The sequence below is a fragment of the Corvus hawaiiensis genome, chromosome 27 (genome assembly GCF_020740725.1).
Source record: "Corvus hawaiiensis isolate bCorHaw1 chromosome 27, bCorHaw1.pri.cur, whole genome shotgun sequence".
NCBI lineage: Eukaryota > Metazoa > Chordata > Aves > Passeriformes > Corvidae > Corvus > Corvus hawaiiensis.
Genome location: NC_063239.1, coordinates 3,216,875 through 3,244,072, shown reverse-complemented (window position 1 = coordinate 3,244,072; position 27,198 = coordinate 3,216,875). Strand labels below are relative to the sequence as shown.

The following is a 27,198-nucleotide window of genomic DNA, read 5'->3' as shown; positions in this document are numbered from 1 at the left end:
ATGTTTTAAAGCAGCCGGATGCTGCAGAGGCTCTGTTTGGAAAACTAGAAGCTTGTTTACTGTTGTCGCTGACCTTGTTACTCACCCTTGCTGAAAGACTCCAGGAACAGCCTCTGTCCTCATCCCACTTGGACCAGGGGTTTCCCTTATTTACCAGAGAGCTGCGGAAATTACCTCTGACCATATTGAAGAACAGATCCAAAGAAACATCACCCAGATTCTTTTTATTCCACATTTCCTTTAAAAGTTCAGTTAGTTTGGATAGAGGGAGGGGATATGTCCAGTACCATCTGGGCTCAGACCGACTTCTAGCTGGCCAGGGCTTGCCAGGCTTTTATCCTTAGGAGTGGTCTCATTTCAGTCTGGCCACTTTCCTACCTGGGACTTGAGACTCATCCCTTGGTGCTGCTGGGCACATCCTGAAACAGCCCTGCACCCCGCAGTCACCATATCCTGCCAGGACATGGGTTTCCCCACTGCTGCCAGGACTTTGCTCCAGCACGAGCTCTCTCTGCACGTGCCATTGCTTCCTGTGGTTTTGTCATTGTGTGAGTTACTTTTTACAAGTTTTTCCCAATTTCTTTTGTATATACTGGATGTTCTGTGCTTCAGTGTATAAACATCAGCTTTGCAAATCCCTGGGATTCTTCTTTCACCAGCCAGACATGCAGCCTCTCACCTTGTCATGGCCTTGCCAAATTGATGAGACCAATTCAGCAGCTGCTTGTTCAACATTTGCAGGGCTGATAAATCCACCCTGAAAACAGGACAGTTTTGGTGTGGCTGGTTCTCTGCCTGGGAAAGATCTCATGGTTTATAGACTCCACTAACATGAAATGCGATGGGGGAGCAGAAGGAAGCAGGGCCACATGTGCTGCCCAACCCTTCCTGCTCAGAGCTGCCCCGAGCACTGGGGGAAAACCTACCCAAAATACATGTCCAGATGGAATTGGAAATGCTGGAAGTGCTTTGCTTCACAGGACAGATAACACAGTGCCAGGGTACTTAGGGCAAAATTCAGTGCCAGAAGATCAGCCAAGATCTTGTGGCTGAAGAAAACAAACCCTTTTGTGTCCCCTGGTCAAAAACAAGAGCTGAGGCAGATTCACGTGCACCTTGTTTTCACCACTCCCACCGCACATGGAATCGCTCTGCAGGTATTTGCAGAGATGTGGCTGACAGCATAAATTAGCAATATCTGTGGAAGATACAAGCTCAGAAAAGTATCTGCCATGGAAACCGAGACTAAAGCTGATGCTTTAGGAGTAAGACATCAGAAAGCTGCCAAGATCAAGCACGCGTTCCTTGTGAGCTCATCTCGCACAGAGCAGTAACAAATGTCTTTGCCCCTTCAAGCTTCTCTGCCCACTTTGTATAAATTTAGTTGTGCTTGGCTCTGACAGAGTGATGAAGCATGCCTCGTCTGGTTTTTCTCCAGTAATTTTTGTTTATATCAGTCTTTTAATACTGCTTTCCCAGTAATGCTTAGGAGGAATTATTCATGTGTTGGATTGGAGAGCAACTTCAGAGAAGATGTGATTTCTATCATCGTCCTCCTGCTATTATTGTGTAATTGCTTTGTGAGACACAAACGCTCCATTTCACCCGTTAATGGGAGGATTAATTCCCATCCCCACCGTCTGCAGAGGGGCGCAGACACATCTCTAATCGTGCTCTGCTTGTCCCGATGTGACGGGCTCGGGGCACTCCGGGCACGAGGGGCTCTGCTGCCAGGGAAGCCCCCGGCCTGGCAGGGCAAAAGGGGGAGGGAGGCTGGGGCTGCCCTGGGTGCAGGGGCAGCTGGGGCAGCCAGTGCCTGTCTCACAAACTCTTGCAGAGAACTTGCTTTGCCTTAATCTAACCTCCAAAACCACTCCAAAGAAGGCAATCCGGGATGCATGGCAGTTCCCTGGGGCATGTTTTGCATAGCTTTCCCTTCACTATCGGCTGCCAAAGCCTGCACGGTCTGTAACAACCATTTGGGATCAGAGGATGCAGCAGCCCCCATGGAGCATCGGTGCTGCCCAGACCTTCCCAGCCAGACATGGGACATTCAGAAACTGAGGCTTTGGAAGAGGTCAGGGAGGCTTTGGAACAGCAGAGGAAAGTTAAATTATTGGCTTAAAATATGGGGGGGGGGGGCGGGGGGGGGGGGGGGGGGGCAGTCACTTAAGAGTATAACTTGATGATCCTTGTGGGTCCCTTCAGGCTCAGAATATCCTGTCATACCTGTGAGATATAAGAGATATGGATATGGATATATTTGCTTTGCCTTGAGATCATTCAGTGAAAACCTAAGAATGGGAAATGTTCAGGAGCCTCCAGCCAATCTCTGCTCTTCCCATCCTTTCCCTGGTTTACGTGGTCTGGAACTCTGACTCCTCACAGCCTTCACAGCTGCCACCAGCCTGCAGCTGTGGAACCTCAGCCCTTCTCAGGAGCCAGAAATGCCCCTCTCCGGCTGGGAAAGGTTTCCGAGATGGAAAGGTTTCCAAGGCTCTGCAGAGACAGCTGTGGCATGGCCCTAAGGTCAAGGAGGAACCAGTTCATTGTGTTGCTCTTGGAATCCAAATTCCTGGGAGGTTGTCAGACATGCAGGTCGTGCAAATGGCAGTGCCTGCCCTGGCTCCAACCTGCCTACAGCCTCTTTCCACTGGGACTTGTCTGCCTCTGGGACTCCACCTGAGATGTCTGTTTGTTTGGCTGTTGCTTGGGTTTTTCTGTGGTTGTTGTTTCTTTAATAGAACATCTGGGAACACTTGTGCAAATCTCACGGCAGGACATTGTACCCTTTGCTCACAAAACCAAGAGCTTAACTTGGCCATCTGTGTTCCTTGTGACTCCTCCTGTGGTCTCGGGTTTGGAGATGCAGGACAGGGGAGGTACTTGGTCCCTCTTCAGAGGTACAGGAAGGGAGGGATATTTGTCCCCAGGTCAGAGGTTCAGGATAAGGAGGGTATTTTAGGGGCACTTCTGTTGCAGTTCAGTTGCTGGAAAGCACAGGTATGTCTCAGAAAATCCTCACACAGCTCCCTGCCCGAAAACAGGAAAAACATACTGCTTTTCAAACAACAGAAGGCATGATTGTACAAATAAGCTAGTAAATTCCATCAGAGAATATTTTAATAGGGGAAAAAAATAAGGACCGGCCTAAGTGAGGGGAATGCAGCCCCAGAACTGCGCAGAGCAGCCCTGTCCTGCTCTGGCCTAAGGAATGGCTGGAGCTGGGTGAGTGCTGGCTGAGCCAGCATTGCTCCATGCAGGGAGACCATATAAGAGTAAAGTCTGTGGTGTTACTGATAATGAATGTCTCCTCATTTCTCATAAATTCTCTGCTAAATGTACGATCACCAAGTTAATAATGCAGTGCAGGACATAACGGATAGCCAGTTACAGTAAGTAAATCATGTCTGGTAAGAAACAGAAAAGAAACAGAAACTTCTGGCACTTTTACCAGGCAGAACCCCTTGGAAGAAGCCCTGCACGCAGCAAAGCAGAGCTGAGGACACATCTGGTGTGGATGCTTGCTGCCACAGGAGACAGGAGGGCCTGGGGAGGTGAGGGCTCACTGTGTAAGGAAGCCATGGGTGCATTCTCTTGGTGCTTGAGACTTCCAAAATCCATCTTGCAAGGAGAAGCTCTGCTGTGGTGCTCCCCACGTGTCATGGGAGGTCATTCCTGAAATACAGTGTCAGGTTTCCAGCCAGAGCATTGTCACAAGAAGAGCAGCCATGTCTGCGGGGATGCAGGCGAGCGGTGCCGTCGGGGCGTGGGGCAGGGTAGGAGTTCAAGTGGGATGACTCCATCAGGTGGGAGCACGACCAGCACGCTGAGATGGCACCAACTCATCACTCGTGCAGCCCCGCTCACCGTGCCCTGCTATTCCCATGGGAGCCAGCGAAAGTATTTGAATACCCTGACTTCAGCATCTTCCTCCCAGGTCAGCAATGGAAGTTTGGACTTTCGAGCACGAACAACTTTTTTCTTTCTCTGCCCAATTTCCTGTTTGATCTTCCTGAAGGTCCCGAGGACCTGTCGCTGGAGAGGGGCGAAGGCAGAGCTGTCTCCAGCTGTCAGACAGTTCATTGTCTGCTGCCGAGGGGACGGGCTCACGGGAAATCCTGCTGTGGGGCTGGGCCAAGGGGCTGGCTTGGGTCATTGTCACAGCCCGGCTCACGGGCGACAGTAGTCAACACACGTACAGGCCCCCAGTGCCCCGCTCCTCAGGGCTCTAATCTCTCTGGAGCCGCTTCCTCTGCTGCAGGAGAGGTGGCAGACAGGATGTGCCTTTGTGCTGCTCTGGCTTCTGGGGTCTGCAGTGCCCCCACTGCTCCCAAAGCCTCTGTGGCTGTGCTCCAGAGCTGAGGGTGGAGGCGGGATGGTGGCAATGCCAGCAGTGAGGCAGCGCGGGGCTCTAGGGGAGCGTTAAGGGTGATCTGGGGTACCTGGGGTCAGCTGTGGCGGTGCAGAGGAGATGCTGGGCTGGGCAGGGGGACAGGCTGAGGTTTGGGGATGTGTAGTTGAGTAACACTGGGAGAAGAAAACCAGGAAGGGAAGGAGGGAAGCACCGAAGCTGTGGCTGTGGAGATTTATCAGTCAACTGCTGCGTCAATCGTCTGGGAGATGAGCTTGGCATTGTGGAGTTATCAGCCTCGTAGCTCATTTCTCCACTAACAAAAGAGTTCCTGGGAGAGAACAGATGGTGTTTGGCTCCTACCACCGTCTCTGGTGGCCCAGCAACTTCCCTTTGTAGCTGCTAGAAAAGCAATTTCTTTGATCCCCTTCCCATCCCTGTGGCTGTGCCTGAGCCACAGGGGCTGCTGGCTGCATCCAGGATTTTGGGGGGTATTTTTTGTGTGCTGAGGCCCTGCTGCAGATCGTCCCCAGGTTCAGCTGGGTCTGGCTGTGCTCCTGCTGCTGTAGGGGAAAGGGAGCTGCTCCATGGGTGTCATACAGGTTTGTGCCTGGGCTCTGGCTGTCCCCAGGACCACCGTGACTGCTCGCAGGTTACGGCAGGTGACTGAACTTCTGCCAGTGGTTGTTTTCCCCAGAAAACTGCCATGAGCTGCACACGTCAGCCCTGCTCAAAGAGCAGCAGCAGGGCTGTAAAGCCTATCTCTGGGACAGGCAAGGTTGGCAGTTTCAGGCACCAAACCAGTGTTGCCTGCCACAGGTCTGAGCTGGGCAGAACCGGAGCAGGGAAGCTCCCACGAACCGTGAATCATTTGTGGGGTACAGACCTGCTCTGTACAGACACAGAGTGGCCCCAGTCAGACCTGCCAGCCCAAGTGCTGTGACCTTGATATGGAGTAGCAGCCTACTGACAGCTCCTGCTCCCAGATGTGTTTAACTCTCACAGCAATGCCTTCTAGATGTTTCCCCACAATCAGTTACAGTCTCAGTGGCTGATGCCTTGTTTACATGGGAGCCTTGTCTTTGTTCTCGAGATCTGCCCTTGACTTGCTGTCAGGTGTCAGTGTGCGGGGGCTTCAGGCTCTCTGTTGGGTTATTTATGCAGCAGTTCAGACAAAAAAGAACCAGTTTAGAGCTGCCAGTAGATTTTAGTTCTGTGTGGGAGGGGAGGGGAGGGAAGGCGAGAGGGGTGATGCTGTGTATATGGCAAGCAGTGCTTTGCAGTCCCTCTGGCAGGGTCTGGCTGAGCAGCAAAGAGAGCCTGGGCTGTGACAGCTCCCAGAGTGGCTCTGAGTCCTCAGTGGCTCGGGGTCGAACCAGAAGCCCAGCAGTTTGTGCTCTGGAGTTGTTGGCATCTGCCTGGAAGAAGTAAATCGGGTTTGACTTTGTGTCTGCCTTGTGGAAAGAATCTGCCCATCACAAGGGTCTGCGTGAGACTGAGGGAGCCGGGGGGTTGTGGGTCAGGGGACACATCGGGAGCCCTGATCTCACCACTCTGATGGGCACAAATAGAAATAAAATATGTTTTCCGTCAGTAAACAGTGCTGAGTGTGACGACAAGTTATTGAGGCCAGTGAGCTCATCTCCAGGACCCTCTGTGCAGAAAGCTGAGTCAGTTCCGGCCACGATGAGCTTTGTGGAAGGAGCATTTTCCAATGCTGTTTAGGGAAATCTTATGGAGAAAGTAAACAGATACCTGACCCCAAAACCCTGCCCCTCTGCAGGCTTCTCTCATCACAGCAGCAGCTGGGGTAGAGACTGCTGGTGCAGCAGAGGGGATCCGCACACCTTGGGGCAGTGTCAAGGTGCTCCCAGCACTGTTTGGCAGGCACGTGGTAAACACCAAGTTTCTTGTTTGGCAAATTATTTGGGGAAGAAAAAGGATTAATAGCCTGGCCAACTACCCCTGGGCTGGTGGGATGGTGTCCTGACTTGTGGGACTGTGTCCTAACCCTCAGAGATGGTGTCCTGATGTGCCTCATCTGCTCGTGGGGAGTCCCACTGCACGTGAGTTGTGTCCCATATCCCCTCAGGCAAATCGTTTCCTCAGGGACTTCTCTCCCCCCCGGGCTGTGGGGCTCCTCTCTGTTGAGGAAGTGTCTTTGATCAGTAGAAATTAAACCGGGGAAATGTTTTCCATTTGTGTCAGGATAAAAATGGCTCAAGGCAGGCGTGATTGATAGCTGAAAAAAATGGGAGCAGCCCCCGTGCTGTTTCGGAAGGCTTCCCACTGTCCTTGCTTACAGTAAACACCGAATATATTTAGCTGCAGAGCCCAGCATGACACAGCCTCTTACTGCAATAATAGCAGTGCCTTGTTTCTTTTCCTTTTTTTTCTCTTTTCTAAGAAATGGGATTGACTAGAGCTCCTAGGATGCCGGGTAGCGATTGCCTCATGGGGTTCACCGTGCCTCCTGCGACTCCAGTATCTGTGTTTGCCCTTGTTTACCAGGTCTAGCAGCTGTGGGCTGTGGTGACTAACTCGGCAAACAGGCGTTTGGGAGGCCACGGCGCATGCATCCTCCGTGTGGCACCAGTGACGTGCCACCCTGCAGGCACTGGTTAAACCCTGCTCCCAGCGTGACCAGGCACCCCGGGCACCAGAGAAATGATGACACCTTTGTCAGGACCTGCCTGTGTCTTGTTCCCACCCTTTGTTTGCCCAACACTAAGCTATTTTTACTCTAGTGCCAATGTTGGGGTCTCTGGCTTCTTTATTTACCAAGAGCTGTAATAGTGCAATGGTTTACATACGCTGGCCAGACACCAAGGATTTTAGGGAAATAAAACCACTTCCCAAAGGTCCCTCTGGGCATCCTTTATCTGATAATGAGGACTTTACCATTTCCCAGCACCAGAAACCCATGGGAAAACACTGACTCTGGCCATGCCATCCTTTGGAAAGAGAGGAAAGCACTGGATGGAGTGAAGCAGGGGAGGCAGACGGGGTAGAGACACTCACCTGTCTGGTAAGGCAGGGAAGATAAAACACAACAAAACAGAGATTTCCTGGAGGTCACACAGAGAGCATGAATAAACCCACTCCTTCCTGTCCGAGGGTCCCTCTGAGGCTTGCCCACAGACTGCTGCACGGACTGCCCCAGCGACACGCGAGCAAAGAGCCTTCAGGAGCAAGTACCTGAGCAAGTAATATGGGATGCTACAAATGGCAAAAAACCCCAATGTTGGCAAGAGGTCCCTGCTGTCTCAGGGAGCTGTGTCAGTGTCCCAGCACAGCTGTGCTGGTGTCTCTGGGCTAGAACAGCCCTGTGTCATCCTCTTAGCAATGGTGGCTTCTCAATCTGTTCCCCAATCCCCCTCCATATTAGGTGTAATTTAGCAGCTCCTCTCTCCTCCTCCATGCTGTAATTAGCACTTTTTGGCCTATAATCACATCTGGCCTGCAGTCACTCTGCAGGGGTGAGCCCTTCCCCAGGTACAGATAAGCCTCTGCTTGTGCCAAGCTGAGTGTTCCGAGGCACACGGTGCTCCAGGCACGCACTGATGAACCAGCAGGACTGGGGCAAGTGGCAGCACCAGAAAGAGGTGAAGGCAATTGTCTTCTGTGCTCTCACATCCCTCCCAAGGGGGAATTACAAGGCAAAGTTGGTTGTTATTAATAAATTGCTTAGAGACCTGTGGCTGAGGTGTGCAGGAAAGGAGCCCAACCAGGTGGCAAGGAAGTGTCCCCACAGAAGAGCCCTGGGATGGTCCCTGATCACGGCGCAGGGACATTTGGGCCACAGGTGTGACAGCGTTGGGGGCTTGCTGCCTTTCCAAGGTACAGCAAATGGTTCTGCAGCAGGGCAAAATTTGGGACGTGGCATTCGGAGCCTGGCAGCCCCTGGGTGCTCCCGGGAAGGCAGCAGGTCCGAAGCTCTGCTCCAGTAGCACAAGTGAAGCAGGAGTTGGGGGAGCTGCTCTGAGATAAACTCACCAGTGAATGGAGAAAGATGGGGATAGAAATGAGCAATCCTGTCACAGACCAGGGACGCAGGGAGAGGAGTAGCAACCATGGCTCGGGCTAGAACTGGTCATGGCTCCAGTGGGACCTTCACGATGTAACAACAGCCTGAGGACCCTGAGATGGGGCTGCAAACTCTTTAGGGAGGTTGATCATGGAAGAGTTTATAGCTTATGAGGAGTTTGTAAGGCAGCCAGGACGCAGATAATGGGGGATTTTAATTACTTAGATATTGATGGATCTAATAAGTGTGCAGCAAACCACAAAGGGAAACCTGTGGCTGGAGGGGAGAGTGAGATTGATCTATGCACAGCATGTTAAATCACTTAAATCATTCAGAGGCTCTTCTGGCCCCAGCTCCAGGAGCAGAGCCAAGTATGATAAATAAGGCCAGAATTGGGAAGTGTCTAGAATCCAAATGTTTGGATTCCTGTTCGATTTCAAATATTCACAGGGACAAAAGCAGCAAAGCACTTGGCTGAATCTGCCTGGGGGCTGCGGGAATTCCTGTGGAGGGGGCCGGCAGCCCAGTGCCAGGAAAGGGCTGCCAGGCCCAGGGGCAGCTCAGGAACTTTTGCACAGCTTTGTCTCAGTGGAAGGTGACCTGGGTGAGACCCAGGCATGGCAAGGAGGGAACGAGAGGCCAAAGCAATTGAGAACGATGGAAAGTATGAGCAAACAGTGTGGGTGGGATGACGGGCTGGGCATGGCCCGGGAGTGGAGGGAGCCTGGCAGGCAGGGCTGGCCACCTCCTGAGGGCTGGTCCCAGGGCTGGTGAGGCTCTCTGAGGTTTGGTACATCGAAGGTGTGCCCAGGTGAGGTCTCCTCCTGCCACCTTGGGTGTGCACCAGGCTTCCTTCTCCATCGCACAGGTCTGGCCACCAGATACTGAGGGGAAATCTCTGCTTAACAAAAGCAAGGAGTCAGGTGGACACTCCAAAATGTGGCTGGAAGAGCTGCTGGGCAGCTCTGAGCTGTAGCTCCACAATGGAAATATGTGCCTCAGAGCTGCAGGGACAGGGCCTTATCCAGAGATAAGGGAGATTTCTGTGTGGGTGGCACTGATTTGGGGCTGGTGCTGCTGCTCTGGATGTGGACGAGGGCTGTGACATCTCTTCTGTTTTTCCATCCACTCCCTGGCAGGCGTCAGTCCCAGCTGACCCAGCAGATATTGCTGGGCTCAGGGAGACGGTGCAAAATCTGATTCTCAGTCATGTGGATCCTGGGCAGCCTGTGCATCCCAACCTCACTGCGAGATGTACCTGAGCTGAGGTCTGAGGGGCAGCACCTCTGAAAGGGGGAGGGGAGTCTGCTCTTTTGCTGCTTTTCCCTTGCTGAAATAACATTAATTCTATTACAGAGCTCCAGAAAAGGTCTTAACCCTGCCTGTTGCAGTGCAGGGGATCTTGGGTGTCTCCTGTGCTCAGGTTGTCCCAGTTGGGGTCTGACTGAGAGAACAGCAGAGCCTGGACATTGCTGCTCAGGAGAGGTGATGGGTAGCTGTGGCTGGGCTCATTCCACACACTCTGGGCTCCCCCAGTGCCTGCCAAAAGAAACCCTTCAGGACAGAGCGGGGCCTCAGGTTGGCAGCCTGTGGCAGCACGGTTCCCACTGGTGGGATGCAGCATGGATGCCGAGCACATGGTTATCCTGAAACACATTGTGCCATCTTTAGGCACAGGCATAAATTATTTAAATGCCACGTGCTTCCAGTCAGAATGCACCTGAGACCTTAGATATCTGTGTCTTGTGATCAGTGTTAGACAGCAGTGGTTTGAAAACTGAGAGAAATCAAAGCTCTCTTGGAGCAGCTGTCCCAGCCTGCTAGGAGAGCACACAGGAAAGGTCTGTGCCTTACTGTGGCTCACTACCTGGGTACTTCCAGAGTGGCAGGATCCTTATGGAATTCAGTTCCAAAGGAGCTGCAGCTGATTGATTGTGAGCTGGCTGTGACAGAGCACTTGGTAGTGTGAACTCAGGCATGAGGAGCCTCTGTTCTGTAGTTTGCTGGCCTGGGACCGCCAGGGCTGACTCCTGCTCTGTAGTTTCTTAGGCACCTTCCTTGTTCACCAGAAGAAGGTGAGTGTGCCCTCCAGTGCAGGGAAACCCCTTGGCTCTCCAGAGCCCTCCAACACCTCCCTGATTTCCCATCTCCCCTTTTCTTTTCTGAGGTGACACAAATCCATCCTCCTTGCTCCTAAGGACCTGCTCCTGACCCCAGTGGCGTGGGGCAGGGGCAGCATGTCCAGGGAAGGGAGTTTGCAGAAGTAAGAAAACCCACCTGCTGGGGGTCCTGTCGCCCTTCCTGGCACTGCTGCTGCCCAGCAGGGTTTGGGCATTTGCAGCATGTGTGGAGCCCCCGTCCCCCGTAGGGCCAGCCTGCCCCAGCTCCCTCCGGTCCTGGCTGCGTTTCTCATTTAGATGGAGTGAATTTTCCCCTGGTCCAAGTTTGCTGTTTTCCTGAAATGGTCTGAAATGTAATAGACCAAGACAATCATCAGGATGAAATATCTCCTACATGAAATATGCAGCAGCTATTCAGAAATGAAGATCAAGTGGAAGGAGCGCTGCCAGGCAAAGATTTAAAGGTGCTGACACGTTCCCGTGGGTTGTTTACTGAAGTCATCTCTGAAGCCTCAGTTTTAGGCCTGCATTCAAAAAAAAGAGCATAAAATACAGTTTAGCAAGAGTTTAATAATTCAAGCTACAGTGTGCTGAGCTTCTTTCTGCCCTTATGGGAACAACATCTCATTTCAAAGGACCTTGACTCTCTTCTAGTAGTGCAGAAGGGGCACTGCCAGGGCTATTTTTGCACCAAGACACTGATTGGGTGTGAATCCTACCTCTGGTGGCTGTGCCAGCAAAACCTGGGGAGGCAAAACAGAGCCATATGGCCTGATTTCCCTAAAGATGCAAATTCCAAGGAATCTGGGCGTGCTGACTTGCTAGAAAAGGGCAATGTGAGCACCTGCCATTATAAAAAAAGCTTTAGCACCACTCTTGGAGCAAGGCTCTGCCCACTCAGCCCAGCTCAGTAGCGTGAGGTGAGCCTGTTCTGCAGCCTTGGGCCAGGCAGCAACACCCGGGAGCAGCCACGGCCAGCACAGGGACTGCTCGCAGGTCTCGCTTCACCTGCAGCGGGTCTGTATCACAGGAGCCTCTAGACTGGGCTGACCCTGGCACCAGGCTGCGTGTTCTTCTGCTGCCGGTACCGAGTGAGGATCATGGGCTTGTCGGAAGTATTTTTCCCATGCCGGCCCCTTGAGGAAGCCATGGGTCCCCACGTCCTCTACTACAGCACAGGATTATCACTGAGACTTAAAGTGAAGCCCGTGTGACCCCCAGAGTTGCAGCTTCGCCCCTGTGACATCCCGAGCCCTTAATGAACCAGGAGGGGCAATGGAGTTGGCCACGGAGAGGAACCCCTGTGCCTCGGTACAGCCTCTTCCCGCGAACACCAGCTTCCTGGACACCCCGCATTTATCCCACAGCCTGGCTCTCTTCTCTCATCCACACTCCTCTCGCGGCTGGGTTTGAGTGGCTTCAGCGTCACTCCCATGACGGGAGAGTTGGCGGTTGTTGGACTTTCCCTGCGGAGCAATCATGGTCCCTTTGCAGGTGTGGAGGGAGAGGAGGCGTGTCCAGGTGTCAGAGGCTGGGGGTCACAGCGGGAAGTTCCTTCTTGCCCTTCGCTGTCCCTTGCACCCCTTCACCCCCCAGTCGCCGCTGGTGTCCACCTCCCCACCCATCCCTGCTGCCCCTCTGCTCCCCCGCTCCGGGAGCGGCTCGGCCGCAGCCCAGCGCGGCTTTCTGCCGCCACCTGCTGCTAGAGCAGCGCCGCGATGGACACAGGGCCCGGCCTCGCCGCTGGATCGGGAATCGCTGCTTTATTCGCCCGTGTAACCCACCCGTGTCTATCCGAGCTGCAGCCCCCACGCCCGGGGCGGAGCCGGGAAGAAGGGGGGCTTGGAGGGACACGGCTCGTCCCTGGGGCCAGGGGTGATGTGCTGACGTCGGTGCCAGGGGAGGACCGTGTGCCCGTCCCTGTGCCAGGGGAGGACCGTGTGCCCGTCCCTGTGCCGGGGAGGACGCTGAGCTCGCTGTGTGCCTTCTGGGGGGAGGCAGCAGCAGCAGCACTGTTCTCTCTCAACAGCACCGAACGTGCTCCTCCCGTCCCAGACGTGCACAGGTGGGAAGGCTGCTGCTGAGGGGAGGTTTTGGATCTTGGCTTGTGAATGGCAGATAGACACCGAAGCCCCTTGGCCTCCTGCACCCACTTTGGGCAACCCTCAGGTAGGTCAGGCACTTATCATCCCCTCCCTGGTGGTGTTCCTGATGCTCTTCAGGAAGCTGAAGATGTGGGACCCACCGGTTCCTTTGGCCTCCAGGGCAGAAGGGGGCTTTCCCCCAGAGGGGCCAGCCCTGGAATTCGGCTCTGCCCGGCCGGCCTTGGCTTTGGCCGCCGCAATGGTGATGTACTTGGTGACGATGGTGATGTGGTAGGACCTGAAGTCTGTCAGTGCAGACACGCAGCGATTGAACGTGGCGCGGAGCCGCGCGTCCCCCGAGGAGAGCACGTGCTGCTTCAGGGACACGGCCCGCTGGATCTCCTCCACAAAGGCTCTGTGGGGTGGGGGCATGTAGTCCCTCATCCTGTGCAGGAAGGCAGCTGCAAGACACCAGCAGAGGAAGGAATAAGTTGTGGGTAAATGGATTAAAGGCCTGACCCTCTAAGAGAGAAGCTAGCCTGGAGTTGGCACAGTTTGCAGGGACCACTGACAGCCTGCACAGCCTCCTCTGCTCTGCCTCCAACTGAGTGAGAAAGAAAACCCATATTAGGTCAGTGCTCCATTAGGGCTGGTGCTAGTCCTAAAGGGCAGAGTTTAGCCCTCCTCCTAGCCCTTTGGTTTGGGGTTTTTTTGCTGGTAAAGTGGTTTTGCTAATTTCTGGTAAATATTTGTGTTGTGGGCTGGACTAATGTGGAGCTCTATGAATGGATGAGGTAAATCACTGGCAGGATGCCTGCACGCTCTGCTCCCTCATCTCTGGGCCCATAGAGAACCTCAGCAAAAAGCTGACATGCAAGAAGCCAAGTGGGTTCTTTTGTGAATTTACCATGTTGAGGAAGCAGCTGCCAGAGGCACATTTATAACCTTTTTCCCTGGAACTGGGCAGAGCCTGGTCCCAGCCAGACTCCGCAAGGATGAGATGGGCTCATGTCCTCCTGCTTGATAGAGCTGGCACAGTCGTGTGAATTGCTCTGGCTCATCTCTTCTCCTGCCCCTTATTTGCTTTGGAAAAGGAAAAGCTCGTGGCTCACCACTGTCCTCATGGTGGCAGATACCCAGGAGCTCATCGAAGGCGTGCAGGACTGTGCTCTGCGCCGCGCTGCCTCCCGAGTACGCCATGGGCTCCTGGGACACCCCCTCATAGATGAGCCCGTGCGGCATGGCAGGGTTGTCCTTCCAGCTGAGCGGGAGACACGGCAGTCAGGCAGCGGCCATGGGGCTGGGGACAAGGGCCTGTCAGAAGGGACCCTGGGCTGGCAAGACTGAGCAAAACTTTCCTGGTCCAGCCCATGGATCTCCTCCTCCAGCTCAGCCATGTCAGCCCTCCTCAAACAGGAGATAGACTTGGAAATCAAATACTGTGCCAAGGCACAGGATGAGGCCATGGGAGTAAGGAGAAATCCTTAATTTTCCTTTGCCAGAAGAGTGTTCTCTGGGTTCTCCATGCCCTGGTGAGCACCCTGTGGCATGGTGCTGGGACACATTGCCCTGCCTGGCTGCGCCTCCTGCTCCAGTTCAGTAAGGTTTCTGCAAGCAGAGGTGTGTGAGAGGGGAGGGGGCACTTGTCTGGGCAATAGTGGCACTTTACATCAATTCCTTGAACACCAGCGGCCATTTGAAGAAGCAGGTAGTCACCCAAACACTCCTCTGAGCCCCTGAGGTTTGGATTTTCCTTTTTTCTTGTTACTCAAGGTGATGTCTTTGAAGGCATTTAAAAGATAAATAGAGGCCGGGCCCGCCTGCCTCTATTTATCTCTGCAGATAACAAGGCAGGGATGGGGTTTCCTCCCTCTGAAGCTGCTGGTCCTGGGCAGGTCAGGAGTCAGCACTGCTGGTGCCTCCCACACACACCCTGAACTCAGACCCTGTCAGCCCCCCCTTGTGCGGAAACGGAGAAGCACTCGCACCCAAATGGAGACAGAAGTTACGACTTCAGGGAGATAAAGTGCCTGGCACAAAAATATCTGTTGACCTTTAGCAGAATGCACCATTCTGTGAGGCTTTCGGTGCTGGCTGCAGTGTCTGTTGGGCTACAGGAACAGATTTTACACAAACTTCAGAGAAAATAGATTCATTATCAAATACCAGAATATTTTTAGTTCTCCCAGGATTGTATTTATAGTAACCGCTACTAGTGGGAAGTTCTTATAAGCAGAAGGGAATTTAAAAGGCATGTTTTCCCAGGCTGATGACCATCCAGACAAGGTCAGCTTGGATAAAAAAGGAGAGAAACCTAATCATGATGCATGGAGCCTTTTACTCGGGAATGCTGAGATATGATGGAGAGAAATAAAAATAGAATCCCCCCTGAGAGGCCTGGGACTGAGCGTCTGCAGACACTGCAGCCCCACAGGGATGCTGAGGGATGGCAAACACGCCGTGCTGGGCTCTTGGGGCCGTGGCTCTGCCTTGCCCAAATGGCATTTTCAGTATTTGGGGGGGGGAGGGGGGGTGGATTTTGTTTTTTTCAACTGACAGGATAGTAACAGAGCAGCAGCAAGAGGCTTGTTATGGATGTTTCCTTAACACGCAGTGGGAAGAGCTCCTGCTCAGCTTTGCAGCTTTGTGTACACAGTGTGGAAGTAAAGAGAAATTCCTCTTCTTCTGTCAAAACTGTTCAGCCAAGAGCAAGAACGATTCATTTGTGCACAATTCTGGCTGTTGGGGCTGTCAGGGCTGAGCTGAAGCGTGGGATGGAGAGAAGCTGGAGGGAGGCAGACCCCAGCCCTTGGCCACAGTCCATCCCAACTGATTCAGTGCCTAGGAGTTCCTGGGGGACAGGATCATGTTGCTCTTGGGAGCATCACTGCCAGACACAGTGCTGGTCCCTTTCCTGCCCTGGGGGACCCCATATCCCATCTGCCCCTCCCTGCACATTCTCAGCTCCCCCCAGCCCTGGGAGCTGCCAGCACAGTGGCTCTGGAGGGAAACAGGCAGCACTTACCCAGAGAGGAAGATCCGGATCACAGTGTAGAATACTTCTGGATCCACATAGTCTAGGAGGAAGTCAATCAGATCAGAGGTGGTGGGCGGTTACACCAGCATGTGTGATGAGCTGCAGCACGCGCAGGCACCAGCTGTTCTCACCGTGCATCCGCCTCAGCGCCTCACTCATGGCCTCGATGGCCCCTGCCAGCTCCTGCAGGGCTCTGTGCAGGGTCTCCTCATCACACTGCAGGATGGCACGAAGGGCGCCGATGATTGCCTGTGAGAAGAGGGGAGGGAGAGCACCAAGTGACAAAGGGGTAGGAAGTCCAGTGGCACTGGACATTTTCTGCCAGCCATGCCAGCTCTGCCCCTTCCCCAGCCCAGGTTCGGGGGCAGGAACACCTTGTGGGTGCACCTCAGGCACTTTACAGGTAAGCAAAGAGCCCTGGGACAGAGCAGTACCCACCTTAATGCCAGGCACAGCTGCCTTCTCAACAAGCAGGGTGACAAGGATGAAGCCCCGCAGGCTCTCTCCCCCAGGCAGTGTGATGATGGTGTCCAGGTTCCTTCACAAAGGGGCCGACGAGAGGGATTAGGGGGGTGGTGGCTCAGGATTTCCCTACACACTGTGGGACCCACTGAGCCCTGGGAACAAAACTGTCCCAGACTCCAGAGCCTCATATCTGCACCCTGTGTAGAGAGGGCTGACAGACAGTGAAAGGGCAGCAGGACTGCTCTGGTTTAGGGGGACCTACCATCCTCACTGTGCCCTCCCCATGGCCCGTGGCCACTGGATCTGTGCAGCCAGAGCAGCCAGTGGCTCTGCCACGGTCCCTTTGCTGTCGTGGCAGTGGCACTTTGGTGACAAACACTGTTCTTGTGTGCACACATCAAAACAGGTTCAGCCCAAGCAGTGCTGGAGAGCTGAGTCAATCCAAACAAAACCAACACCATTAGAAAATAAACGAGCATTAACTACTTACTCGATTTCCAGAGGCCTGAAGGCATTTCAGTCATGGCCAACAAATGCACAAGAAAAGGGGGGAGAGAGAGGGAGAGAGAGATTATAAATGGTTCTAGTGACGGGCTGTGCTCTGCAGGGAACAGAGGAGCCGTCCCCAGGGCCTGCTCCCAGAGATACCCATATTCCCACAGAGTTCCTGTGTCCACACCCATGAGGCCGACCCCAGCAAAGGTGGGATTCAAAGGGGTTTGGCAGAACAGGAGCAGTTTGGGAACAGTCTGTCCCCAACCCCTGCTCATCACTGCTGCCCAACCGCAGGAAGAACCGCGCTTCACCCACTGCCATTTTCCTGTTTACCCGTTGGGGTCCTTCCTCCTCCAGTTGGCCAACACAAAGTCTGCGTGGCTGAGAATGGGCGGGAGGCCCAGGGCCTGTGAGACCTCCCAGTAGGGGACGGCGAGATTTCGGGGCAGGACCTGAGTGGCACAAAGCACAGGGGAAGATGGGGATATTGTCGGGCTGCTGAAAGGTGCCTGTCTGCAGGCAGCAGCCAGGCAGGAGGAGACACGCTCCTGCCACAGCCGCAGGGAAGGGGCTTTGCTCCCATGGGATAAGTTCTAAGGGAGCAGCATCAGCTCCCAGACCCCAAGGAGCAGGTGAACCTCCTCTACCTTGCCTTTACCTGCACGGTGCCCTCCTCGCCCTCCTGCCAGACGTAGCCCATGGTGATGCAGCTGAGCACCAGGTGTGCCAAGTGCAGCTCCTCACGTCCTCGGAGGTGCTGGGTGCTCAGCTGCGGCATCTGCCAGGGAAACCCTTGGGAGCAAGGAGCAGAGCCAGCAATGCCAAGGCCCCTGTGGTGGAGGGGCTGCCCTGCCAGCCAGGGAGAACCCTCCTAGTGCTTCTCCCCTGCCTTTAAGCCTCCCTTCCCACCCACTCTGCAGGATTTGCTCCTGCTGAACTGTTACTGGTTTGTGAGCAGGGACAGTAATCTGTGGGATTTTCCTCAAAAAGGAGTCCCTCTCCCTGGTGCTGGGATGCCCATGGGAGCAGCTGATCCCTGTGTGCCAGAAGGGTCGAGCCTGGCCATAAGCATCTGTGCTCCTTTGGCAGGGAGCATGGCTGGGATGAGACGTGGTTCTTGTGACACCTAGAGGGACCCTGCTCCAGCCCTTGCTGGCTGCTGAGCGCTTGGATCTGATGCGAGAGTTATTTCTGTGCCGATGTTAAGACTTTGCTGTCGCCTGGTGTCAGCCACGGCTCAGCACACATCTGTGCTGCCAGGCTGCTTTTCCATATGTTTTACAGACACTGCTGTGTCAGACCAAGGTTTGGGAGAGCTCCAGAGGCAGGAAGGAGAACACCATACCTGGTGAACGTGTGAGCGGAGCTGATGGCTCATGATCAGCTGGGGCAGTTCACGAGCGATGTCCATCCAGGGGCCGTAGGGTGCCGGCAGCTCTGTCTTGGTGGAGAGAGGCAGAGGGAGGGCTGTGAATGTGCCCGGGCTCCCAGCACCCACCCAGCCTCACACACCACTGCTGACGGCTCGTGTCTGGTTCCCTCTCCATTAAGATGAGCCTGGGTGGTCACAAATTAATGGATGGTGAACACGATCTGTCTGTCCCCACGCACTCCCACTGTGGAGCCAGGCCAGTAATAAATAGCCCAGACCTCCTCTTCTGGTGCTCCCCAAAATCCTGTAGAGCCAAGGCCAGTGTGTAAATGGCAGAGCTCCTTCACCTCTCCTCTGTGCTGCTTGCATCCTTTTAAAGGGCAGGAGTTTGTCCTATGAAACTGCCTTGGGTGCCAAAATAGCACCTGTCTTCCTCACTGCTCATTGTAAAGTGTTATAGCAAAATGCTACATCAAAGCTCCCCCAGAAAACTGCTCACCAGCCCCTCTATTTTCCTGTCTGCCTCCTGTGGCATGCAGATGGGGAGGCACAGCCAGCTCCTACCAGAGGATCGGGAAGCAGGAAACCAAACTCCTCAGAGACCTGAAACCTGGTCAGTGCCAGAAGCAGTGGGGGCTCCTCCGTGTCATCGCTGGCCTCCATTGCTGGACACTGGCTGTGGTGTCAGGATGTGCTCTGGCCTGGCCACCCGCTGCCAGTATGCGCTGAGCCAGCACTGCGAGCGCGGCGCAGGAGCGCACCTTGTCCTGGGGGGACTCGGGCCTGGCTGCCCAATGGCCAGAGGGCCTGAGCAAACACGGGTAAAGGTTGCTGATAAGGCCTTGTCGTGGAGCAAACATTAAACTCTGTCCCCATGGGCATCTGGCCATGGGAAAGCCTTGGGGGACCTGTCTCAGGGGAAGCAGGGGCTGTGAGCTGGCTGCCCCCAGGACCACCCTGAGGCTCCCATGGGATGGGAGGTGGCCTGAGGCAGCAGCTCGGGGACACTGCTTCTGCAGCTGGGGATCCCCACGATCCCAGCAATGTCAAACCTGTGTGCAGTGGGCTGCTGACCTAATGGCGACAGGCAGGAGCCAACCCCCAGCCTGGGCTGGTCGATGCTGGGAAGCTCATGCTGCCACCTGGCCAGAGATGCATGAAACACAGGGGATGCTGCTGTTTTCCCCATGGTGCTGGGGGTCACTGGGGCTGCCGGTGGGGTCCCACCACCTGAGGGGGGTTCAGCAGGATGCTCCGAGCAGGGCCTTCCCAAACAGCAGCTTTCTGGGGGGAAATCTGCCCTGTGAGTGCTGCCTGTGCAGACAGGGGCTGGGGCTGGAGGTACTTGTGAGTGCAAGGGAAGGGAAGGGCCAGGGGTACAAACAGCAGGATTGACATCTCTGGGGGATGCAGGTCCAAGGGCACTGCAGGAAACAGACTGTTCACACACAAAACAGAGGCGACACCCTCACAGTCAGCACCGCGTCCACCACATCAGCCAGTGGCCTACCATGGTCCCCAGCTCTGCTGAGGAGGGGGGCCATGAGCCCCACACATCCAAAGCCATGCAGGAGAGGTCCACTTCAGAGGCAGCCACAGCACCTAATCTGTCCCTGCTGGAAAGTCCCCAGCATCAGGCAGCTTCACAGCCCTCAAAGATGGGCAAATCCCAACCATCACCATGTGCCCACAGAGAAAAGGGGATGATCTCAGCAGCTGTGGCCCCTCAGCCCCGAGACCAAGGTTAACTCTGCAAAAAACACAAACGGTGTAAGCATAAAACCACAGGGTACTGGCCATGACACCAGCTTTGCCCAACACCTTTAATTAGTGCCCATGGTGCTGCCCAGCGCTGGCTCCGGTGTTGGGTCCGTGTCTGTCTTCAGCTCCAGGTCTGGCTCTAGCTTTAGGTCTGTCTGCAGCTCTGGGGCCAGCTCTGGGTCTGGCTCCAGATTTAGCTCCAGGTCTGGCTCCAGCTCCCTGTCCCGGCTGGTGCTGTGGGGGGACCTACAATGGTCACCTCAGCCCTGGGGAATGTCCTCATGTCCCCCTGGGAATCACCCTGTACACCCCAAGGGAATCACCTCATCCCCTTCCCTCCCCTCTCCAGGGATCCCCTCAGCCCTGTTGGGGGATACTGCGGTGCCCTCCCACAGCCTCCATCCCCCCAAGGATCCTGCAGCAGGCGGGGCCCCACTCACCCCTCCGTGCCCGGTGGCTGCTGCCCGCGGCACTGGCCCAGCACCTGCTGCCGCCACAGGCCGAGGCCGAGGGCCGCGGTGAGGACGAGCAGAACGAGGCTGGAGCCCAGCACCAGCCAGGCCATCTCCCCATCCTCCAGTGCTCGCTGCAGGGGCCGGCCTGGCAGGAGACAGCCCAGCTGGGCACAGGGCACTGCCAGCCCTGCCCACGCCGTCCCGCCCCGGCTGCCCACACTCACCTCCCTCTGTCAGCTGGAGGCCGCTGTCCGTGCTCCCCCCCAGGCGGGACCCCTTCCTCCGGCAGTCAGGAGGCTGCCAGCCCGGGTGGCAGTGGCAATTGCCCTTATTGTTGCACACCTGGAAGGCCCAGGGGAGGGGGTACGGGTGTGCAGGGAACACATACAGTCTGCCCCCCCAGCCCCAGCACCCCGTGGGACTCACGCCATGGCCGTGGCACTTTGCTTCGCTGTCACAGCTATACCCCAGCACCGAGTGTGGGTGACATGTGTTGTTTATACACACCTGGGAAAAAACCATGGCAGCTCCAGCCCAGCACTGCCTCACCTATACAGTGCTCAGCACCTCAGGCTATGGCCCAAAGGGGAAGGAAAACACGCTATTTAAAAAAAAAAAAACAAAAAGACAAAGAAGCCACAGTTCTGCCCTGGGGCCAGGTCATGTTTGGTGCTCACACCCCACCAAACCTTTAATGCAACGTTTGCGTGTTTTTACATTGTTTTTAAATATCAAGCACACTGCTGCAAGGAACAAGTGTTTCTACAATCGTGTCAATATCTACAGTTTATATTTGTCATTTCAGATGATTACAAAATATTTCCTTACCCTTCCAGAGCCGCACTTTGTCCCTGGAGGAACCAGAAGCTGATCCAGCGGTGCTGATACATTCAGGTAGTTCAGAGACACACACAAATGATGCCGCACTCGGGCGTAAATCACAGCGGCAGCAGCCGATGGGAAGGGCTGCTGGGATGGGTACGTGCAGATTAACTTCCCACACCTGAGGTCCCTGGAAAGCCAATTTGCACACGATGTGTATCAAACACACACAGATACTGCCTAATGGACACTGAAACATTAAACAGCACAGTCTGGAGAGAAAACATCAGCAGGACTGGGAAGTCCAAGGATGGGTCTGTGACATAAGGAGAGACACCATAATGAGGAGAACACACACAGAGCTATTTATTGCTTCACAAATCTCACCATAAACTGGAGTCTTGACACTTCTCTTGACTGTCCAATCCCAATTAAACATGCATTTTAGCAGAGCCAGTGCCCCCTGCCCAGCGTACCTCCAAGCACAGGGCCGGTACCCGTGTCTGTTCTTGAACCCGCAGTGCCCAAACCTGTCCCGCTGGCTGTTAATCTCCTCATAACAGACCACAGGAGCATTCTTTGAATCTAAAGTTTAGCAATAATATTTGTTACAGTTAAAAGGAACACAAAGGAACATATTATGGTATCTAATAACTTCATTTTCTGTGATTTAATTAGAGAAAGCATACCTATCCCCACCCAAACCCCCAACAGTCCTGGACCTCAGAAATCACCAGGGGCGTAGCAAATGGGGAAGTTCTCTGATTGAGTTTGCCCACAGAAAATAATTTGCTTTCTGTTCTTTCCATTGTTATCTGTGAAGCGCTGGGGGACTCTGTCAACCAGAGCCAAAACAGAGCTTGAAATGCTTTCCTAAAGCTGTGCCTTCCCTCCAGGTGCCCCACTCTCGCCCGAGATTGGTGCATTGACGAGTACAGGTACAAACTGAGCATCATGATGCTGCGGCCACCCCTGCCCCTGGGCAGTGCCAGTGCCACCAGCACAGCCTGTTACCTCTCCCGTAGAGCCGCTTGCACTGCAGGTCTAAGGACTGGCAGCGTCCCTGGTAGCAGTAACCAGTGCCACGCCCGCAGTCGTGCCCATCCTGCACGTACAGGTCGGGGGGGCAGGAGGCGGAGGAGCCGCTGCAGAACTCGGGCAGGTCACACTGGAAATCGGCGGCCGGGCGGCACAGCGAGTTCCTCCTCTTGAACTGGAGAGGAGGAAGAGCTCTGCAGCCTCCCACGCCTGCCAGCCTGAGCCCACACAACCCCTCCTGATGATGGCCTCGGGGTCCCCTTTGAGGCACTCAGGTGACCACACCTGTGTGACACTGCCCAGGACAGTCTCCCAGTGATATTCCCCCACAGGAGTTTCCAAGAGCTGAGATGGGAAGCCCAACTCCAGGAACCTTTCCCATTGCACAGCAGGAAGTTTTGGCTCTATCCCTTAGCATGGGAATATATTATTTCTCCAAAAAGAAAGAATGATTTTGTGATAATTATAAAAATGTGCCTTACCTGACAACTTCTACAACACAATCCAGAGGAACATTTTGCTTTCGGCTTAAATGTACATGTTCTAGTGCAGCACTTGTCCTTCAGGCATTGCTGGGGACACATGGCAAACCCATGTTATTTTTACGTTTTTGTACCCCCGAGGTTCTCCTCCTTCTCCTTCTCCCCATATTACTTGGGCAATATCCAGCAAAACAAATGGGCAAAGCAGCCACCAGATCGGTGCCACACAGAAACAATCTCAAACCCAACAGAACCCTTCCTGGGCTGCTCCCCACTGCAGTGGGGCTCCCGGTCTCAAGGGTTTGTTACTCCACACGTGCTCACAGCACAGATGCAGGGGTTCAGCCATGACTCCCACGGCCCCACCTGGGCTGTGCCGCAGTCGCACTGCTCGCCCGGCTCCACCACGCCGTTGCCGCACACGGCCCCGCTCCGGCGGGACAGGCGGGGTCTGTCGAAAAGGCACGCGCCTCTGCCCTGCTTCAGGAAGGTCTCAAAGTCCCTGATGCTGCAGTTACTAAAGGCTTTTGCTCCACTGAAACGGCTAAAATAAAGCAATTATCAGCGCATATGTTACGCATTCACTGCCCCTCACTCTCTCCAAAGCTCTGCGCAAGTCAAGGGCTCGCCCAGACACTGGCACAGGGTACGATGGCCCCAGGGGTCTATTAATTCACCTGACCTACAGCTCATCATTAACAGAGATTGAAAAACATTCTGAAGTACCTTAATTTAGAGAGCAAAGATCTCTTTTGCCAAATTAAGCACTAAATTGCTACTTAATCAATTCTTTTTTTCTTCTTAAAGGAATAAAAGCAGGTATTTCTTCACTGAAATAGTGGTCAGGCATTGGAATTGCTGCCCAGGGAGGTGGTGGAGTCCCGGTCCCTGGAGGTGCTCAAGAAATGACTGACATGGCACTCAGTGCTCTGGTCTAGTTGACAAGGTGGTGATTGGTCAGAGGTTGGACTCGATGGTCTTGGAGACCTTTTCCAACCTAAGTGATTCCATGAGTCTGTGATTCTAATTTGTTGTGCTTTTTGCAATGGAATGACACTTGCAGAAGACGCCTCTGACAAGGGGATGCCATGCAACCATCCCTGTCCCCCACCTCATTTGCCCCAGCTCCTGCAGCCCCACGGGCAGGAGCAGCAAACTCACAGTGCCTCAGGGCTCATGACGCAGACGCGCCCGGGGCAGCCGCAGCCTCGGGAGCTGTCGGAGCTCATGCCCAGGCTGTGGCCCAGCACCTGCGCCAGGAGCACCGAGAAGGACTCCAGCGTCACGTTCCCGTGGTACTAGAGGGAGGAGAGAGATGAGTTGCCACAGCAGAGTGTTCCTTGCAGAGATCCCTGCTCCAGGCGCAGATACTCCACATGCTTCCATCACCCCTGTTCCTGGTGCCCATGGCTGAGTTCACAGCCATGTGGGCTGGTGAGAGACAGGCAGAGGAAAGGTGGGACCATACCAGGGCCACTGCGGCAGCAGCATCTCTCTGACATGCCGCTCCTGGAGCCGCTGCGCCCGTGAACGCTCCTTGGTCCCTGTACCTGGAACAGAGGCATGGTCACCAGTGGTCCCAGGGACACCTCTCGCTGTGGGTGAGGGATCTCGGGTCTGTACAGCCCAAGTCCCCTTGGTGCCCCCGACTGTTCTACTGTCCCCATGGGGAGCTGGGGTGGGATCTGTGTGGTGGGAGGCTGGTGCCTGGTGCTGGGCAGGGACTGGGGGCTGCCACCGTCCCCATCTCCTCAGCCTGGGTGGGTGGGAAGGGATGGACGGCACCATTGCAGCTGCTGCATCGCTAGGAGGAAAGTCTTGGAAGAAATACTTCAAGAACATTAAGGATTTAGGAAATACGGATTTTTAAAAAAGCGTTTGTCAAAGGAATCCTTTATATTTCAACTTACATTGGTTTGACTGATTGCTCCCAGGTAACCTTTAACACTAACGAACCTTTATCTTACCCTAAGAGAGAAGCAATGTTGTGCACCTGTGGCTCCAGAGACAACTGTTTCCACTGCAAAAATCGCTGTAGAAGGTCATCTGTGTCCCCTGCTGTCAATACTTTATCCCTCTCTTCCCACAGCTCCAGGGAGGACAGCACAATGGTGATGTTAAGGGGATTAAACATCTGAAAGTATAAGAGAGGAAACATCTGCTCTCACACCTTCCCTTCATGCAGAGTCACTGCTCTGCACACAGTAAACACGTGGGAAAAGCAAATTGCTGCTGTCAGTGCCTCAATGACACCTGTAGCCAAAAATAATGAACACACCTGAAGAACAAAGAGATACAGCAAGAGGCCTGAGCCAAAGTCCAGTAACTTCACAAGTGTTAGGGGTTTGGGGAGTAACTTCTCATTACACAAGTGAACCATAAGACCACCAGTGGAGTAAAGAACAGGATTGGAAGTTGGTTACAAGCACCTGAGAGTAAGCAGGTTAAGTGGATCAGTGAGATCAGGGATCTGCTGCACAGAGAGGGAAGCAACCCAGGAGTCCAGCTGGGGTTTGGCCGCCCTAAGGCAAACTGCAGGCAAGTTTCTGCAGGAGACATGGCCATCACATAGGGAAAGATGTTCTTTCGTGGCAGACTGACACATCCAGATGAAAAACCTTCTCATGAAACATGGAAATTTTGCATAATATCCTCCTAAACCTAAAAGCAGCTAGGAAAGAGGTGGCCACTGCTAACATCAACACCCCTGTCATCCCCCATCTCACTGCAGTATAACCCAGACTTAAGAACTCACATTGTTGATTAAATTGAAGGCCTGGATTATCTTCTGCGTCGCAGCATTCGGGTCTGATCCCATATAGCTGTACTGAAAAACAACCCAAGAGGACACAAAGGCAGACAAGGTGCTTACCAGGGTGAAGCATGACAATGTTGGAACACTGAAATGATTCCCAACACCGAGCCACGGAGACACGAGCTACAAATTCATGTTCCTTCTTTCCTACAAAATCCACAGTACACGTAATTTTTCAAAAGGGAAAACAGATCTGTGCAAAAGCTGGGAAATGTTACCATTTCCATGCTCACAGAAGTCAGGCAAACACAAGGAAAAAGTGGCTGGCATGGACTTACCAAAGCCTTGTCCAAAACCACGTACACTGTGAGGTATTTGGGAGATTGTGCAGCAGCCGAGAGGGGCTGAAAGAGAAAATGGGCTCCAAAGCACAGATTCTGCATTCTCTGGTCACCTCACTGCTGCTGTTGGCTGTGCTTCTCTTTGAAGTGTCCCTTCAAGGCTTGTGTCCAAGTGTCTGGCCAAAGCTTCCAGCAGGGTCAGACCCCTCCTCACAGGACAGGGACACCAGCAGCACTGTGAGAACAGGCACCGCTCACCTCATCATCCCCATGGGCCTTGTCCAACATCTCCCTGGCTGCCAGCCCGCCGAGCCCTGCCTCAGGGGGGCTGTGGGCCGGGAGGGCCTCTGCCACGTGCTCCTCACTCACTCGGTACAACATGTGCTGGAACGCAGGGGAGTAGCCCAGGGGCTCGATCCCGTAGCTCACATTCTCAAACTGCAGCAAACCCCTGCCAAGGCACCAGCACCAGCCCTTTACCCCTGGGCACTGGGACAGCTGCCCCAGCACCAGCTGCCTCCAGGCCAGGCTGCCAGGGTAGCCCTGGCCTCCCATGGCAAAGTCCTGGCAAGTGCCCACAGGGAGGGCAGCACAGGGACAGTGCTGGTACAGTACCTGAGCCCTGAGCAGGTGTTGAGGGTCACTGCCGAGCTGGGGAAGCCATCAATGTACCCCCAGTAGTGGCAGCCTCCCTATGACACAAGAGAGGACAGGGAGTCCCTTCCGTGGCTGGGAAGGTGATCCCTTTACCCACCACCCAGACCGCTGGACTGGCTGCCTTGGACAGAGACACTCAGAGCACAAACAGCCCAAAGCAAGGCCAGGTTACCTCAGTGTGGGCAGAATCAGAGTGCAAAGATCCCTGCTTGCTGGATGTGTAAGTCTGGAAGTCATCAGATAAAAAGGCACTAGAAGAAAAAGGTCCAAAGTGAAGCACTTACAACAGCATCCATTACCCAGAACTTCTCAAGCTTCTTGCAGGTCCTGCAGCCACCAGGGAACAAGGGGAACAAGACAGCTACTGTCAGTGAGGGCAATGTCAGGGCCAACTCACTGCTGCTGCAGGTGGATGGTGTACGGCCTCCCCTCAATCCTCAGGATGTAGGACACTGCATCCTTGTGCATACAGAAAAGCAGAGAAGGGGAGAATTAGGAAAAGGAGACTGGAAACAGCATGATTCAAGGCCTGCTCCGAACACCAAGGGGGAGCAGAGAGTGGGTGCTGTGGTGACACTGTTACAGCTGCCACCACATCTGTACTCTCCCAGCCCTCCTCTGCCACTGAAGACCTCCCTTCTCCCAACCGCCCCAGAGCCCCCCCGGCACCGTGCCTGCTTCAGCCCCGCTGCTCCTGTTGCGTTCATCCCCAGCTGCTGCGGGATTGTGACCTGGGACCAAACCTGCCCACTCACAGGGGACAGAGACCCCCATGGCTGAGCCCAGTCCTGGCGGGTGGGGGGCTCAGGGGGACCCTGTCCAGCCTCATGCAGCAGCTCCAGGAGCAGCAGGAGCAGCAGCGGTGGCATTGCACAAAGTGGCCCCATGGCCGGCCGGTAACAGCCCCACCAGTAACGGCCCCACAGCCCACCA

General features: G+C 54.5%; 2 protein-coding genes across 5 annotated transcripts; both read right to left on the bottom strand.

Annotated features, from left to right (window-relative positions):
- Positions 1-12,245: 12,245 nt before the first annotated feature.
- Positions 12,246-19,605, bottom strand: LOC125317508 (indoleamine 2,3-dioxygenase 2-like). 4 transcript variants are annotated; one of them, XM_048287277.1, is made up of 10 exons: positions 18,519-19,436; positions 17,928-18,023; positions 17,241-17,360; positions 16,916-17,034; positions 16,578-16,592; positions 16,061-16,160; positions 15,754-15,871; positions 15,611-15,662; positions 13,698-13,846; positions 12,576-13,046 (listed from the first exon to the last, which is right to left on the bottom strand). In XM_048287277.1, the coding sequence occupies exons 1-10, from the start codon at positions 18,615-18,617 to the stop codon at positions 12,676-12,678; spliced, it is 1,239 nt and encodes a 412-aa protein (XP_048143234.1). In that variant the 5' UTR covers positions 18,618-19,436; the 3' UTR covers positions 12,576-12,675. The 4 variants fall into 4 exon arrangements, with proteins under 4 accessions (XP_048143235.1, XP_048143233.1, XP_048143236.1 ...); XM_048287278.1 differs by lacking the exons at positions 13,698-13,846; positions 18,519-19,436 and adding an exon at positions 19,465-19,605 and having other exon boundaries at positions 12,246-13,046; XM_048287276.1 differs by lacking the exon at positions 13,698-13,846 and having other exon boundaries at positions 12,246-13,046.
- Positions 19,606-19,620: 15 nt separating this feature from the next.
- LOC125317499 (disintegrin and metalloproteinase domain-containing protein 32-like) lies at positions 19,621-27,152 on the bottom strand. Its single transcript, XM_048287262.1, has 19 exons — positions 27,021-27,152; positions 26,663-26,724; positions 26,438-26,516; positions 26,224-26,300; positions 25,867-26,059; positions 25,606-25,671; positions 25,268-25,339; positions 24,480-24,646; positions 23,981-24,077; positions 23,674-23,810; positions 22,879-23,056; positions 22,513-22,602; positions 22,007-22,205; positions 21,469-21,577; positions 20,999-21,182; positions 20,597-20,677; positions 20,395-20,512; positions 20,156-20,315; positions 19,621-19,949 (listed from the first exon to the last, which is right to left on the bottom strand). Exons 1-19 carry the CDS (start codon positions 27,150-27,152, stop codon positions 19,778-19,780), a joined length of 2,373 nt encoding a protein of 790 aa, XP_048143219.1. The 3' UTR covers positions 19,621-19,777.
- Between the last annotated feature and the right edge of the window lie 46 nt (positions 27,153-27,198).

Coding starts and splice junctions, on each gene's coding strand:
- LOC125317499 (XM_048287262.1), bottom strand. CDS start 27,152: ATGGGGCCACTTTGTGCAATGCCACCGCTGCTGCTCCTGCTGCTCCTG. Junction 24,647..25,267: donor CCTTCAATTTAATCAACAAT/GTGAGTTCTTAA, acceptor TTATACTTTCAG/ATGTTTAATCCCCTTAACAT. Junction 21,578..22,006: donor CAAGCGGCTCTACGGGAGAG/GTAACAGGCTGT, acceptor GCTAAACTTTAG/ATTCAAAGAATGCTCCTGTG.
- LOC125317508 (XM_048287276.1), bottom strand. CDS start 18,617: ATGGAGGCCAGCGATGACACGGAGGAGCCCCCACTGCTTCTGGCACTG. Junction 17,361..17,927: donor TCCGCTCACACGTTCACCAG/GTATGGTGTTCT, acceptor TTTCCCTGGCAG/ATGCCGCAGCTGAGCACCCA. Junction 15,663..15,753: donor GGCGCTGAGGCGGATGCACG/GTGAGAACAGCT, acceptor ACTTCCTCCTAG/ACTATGTGGATCCAGAAGTA.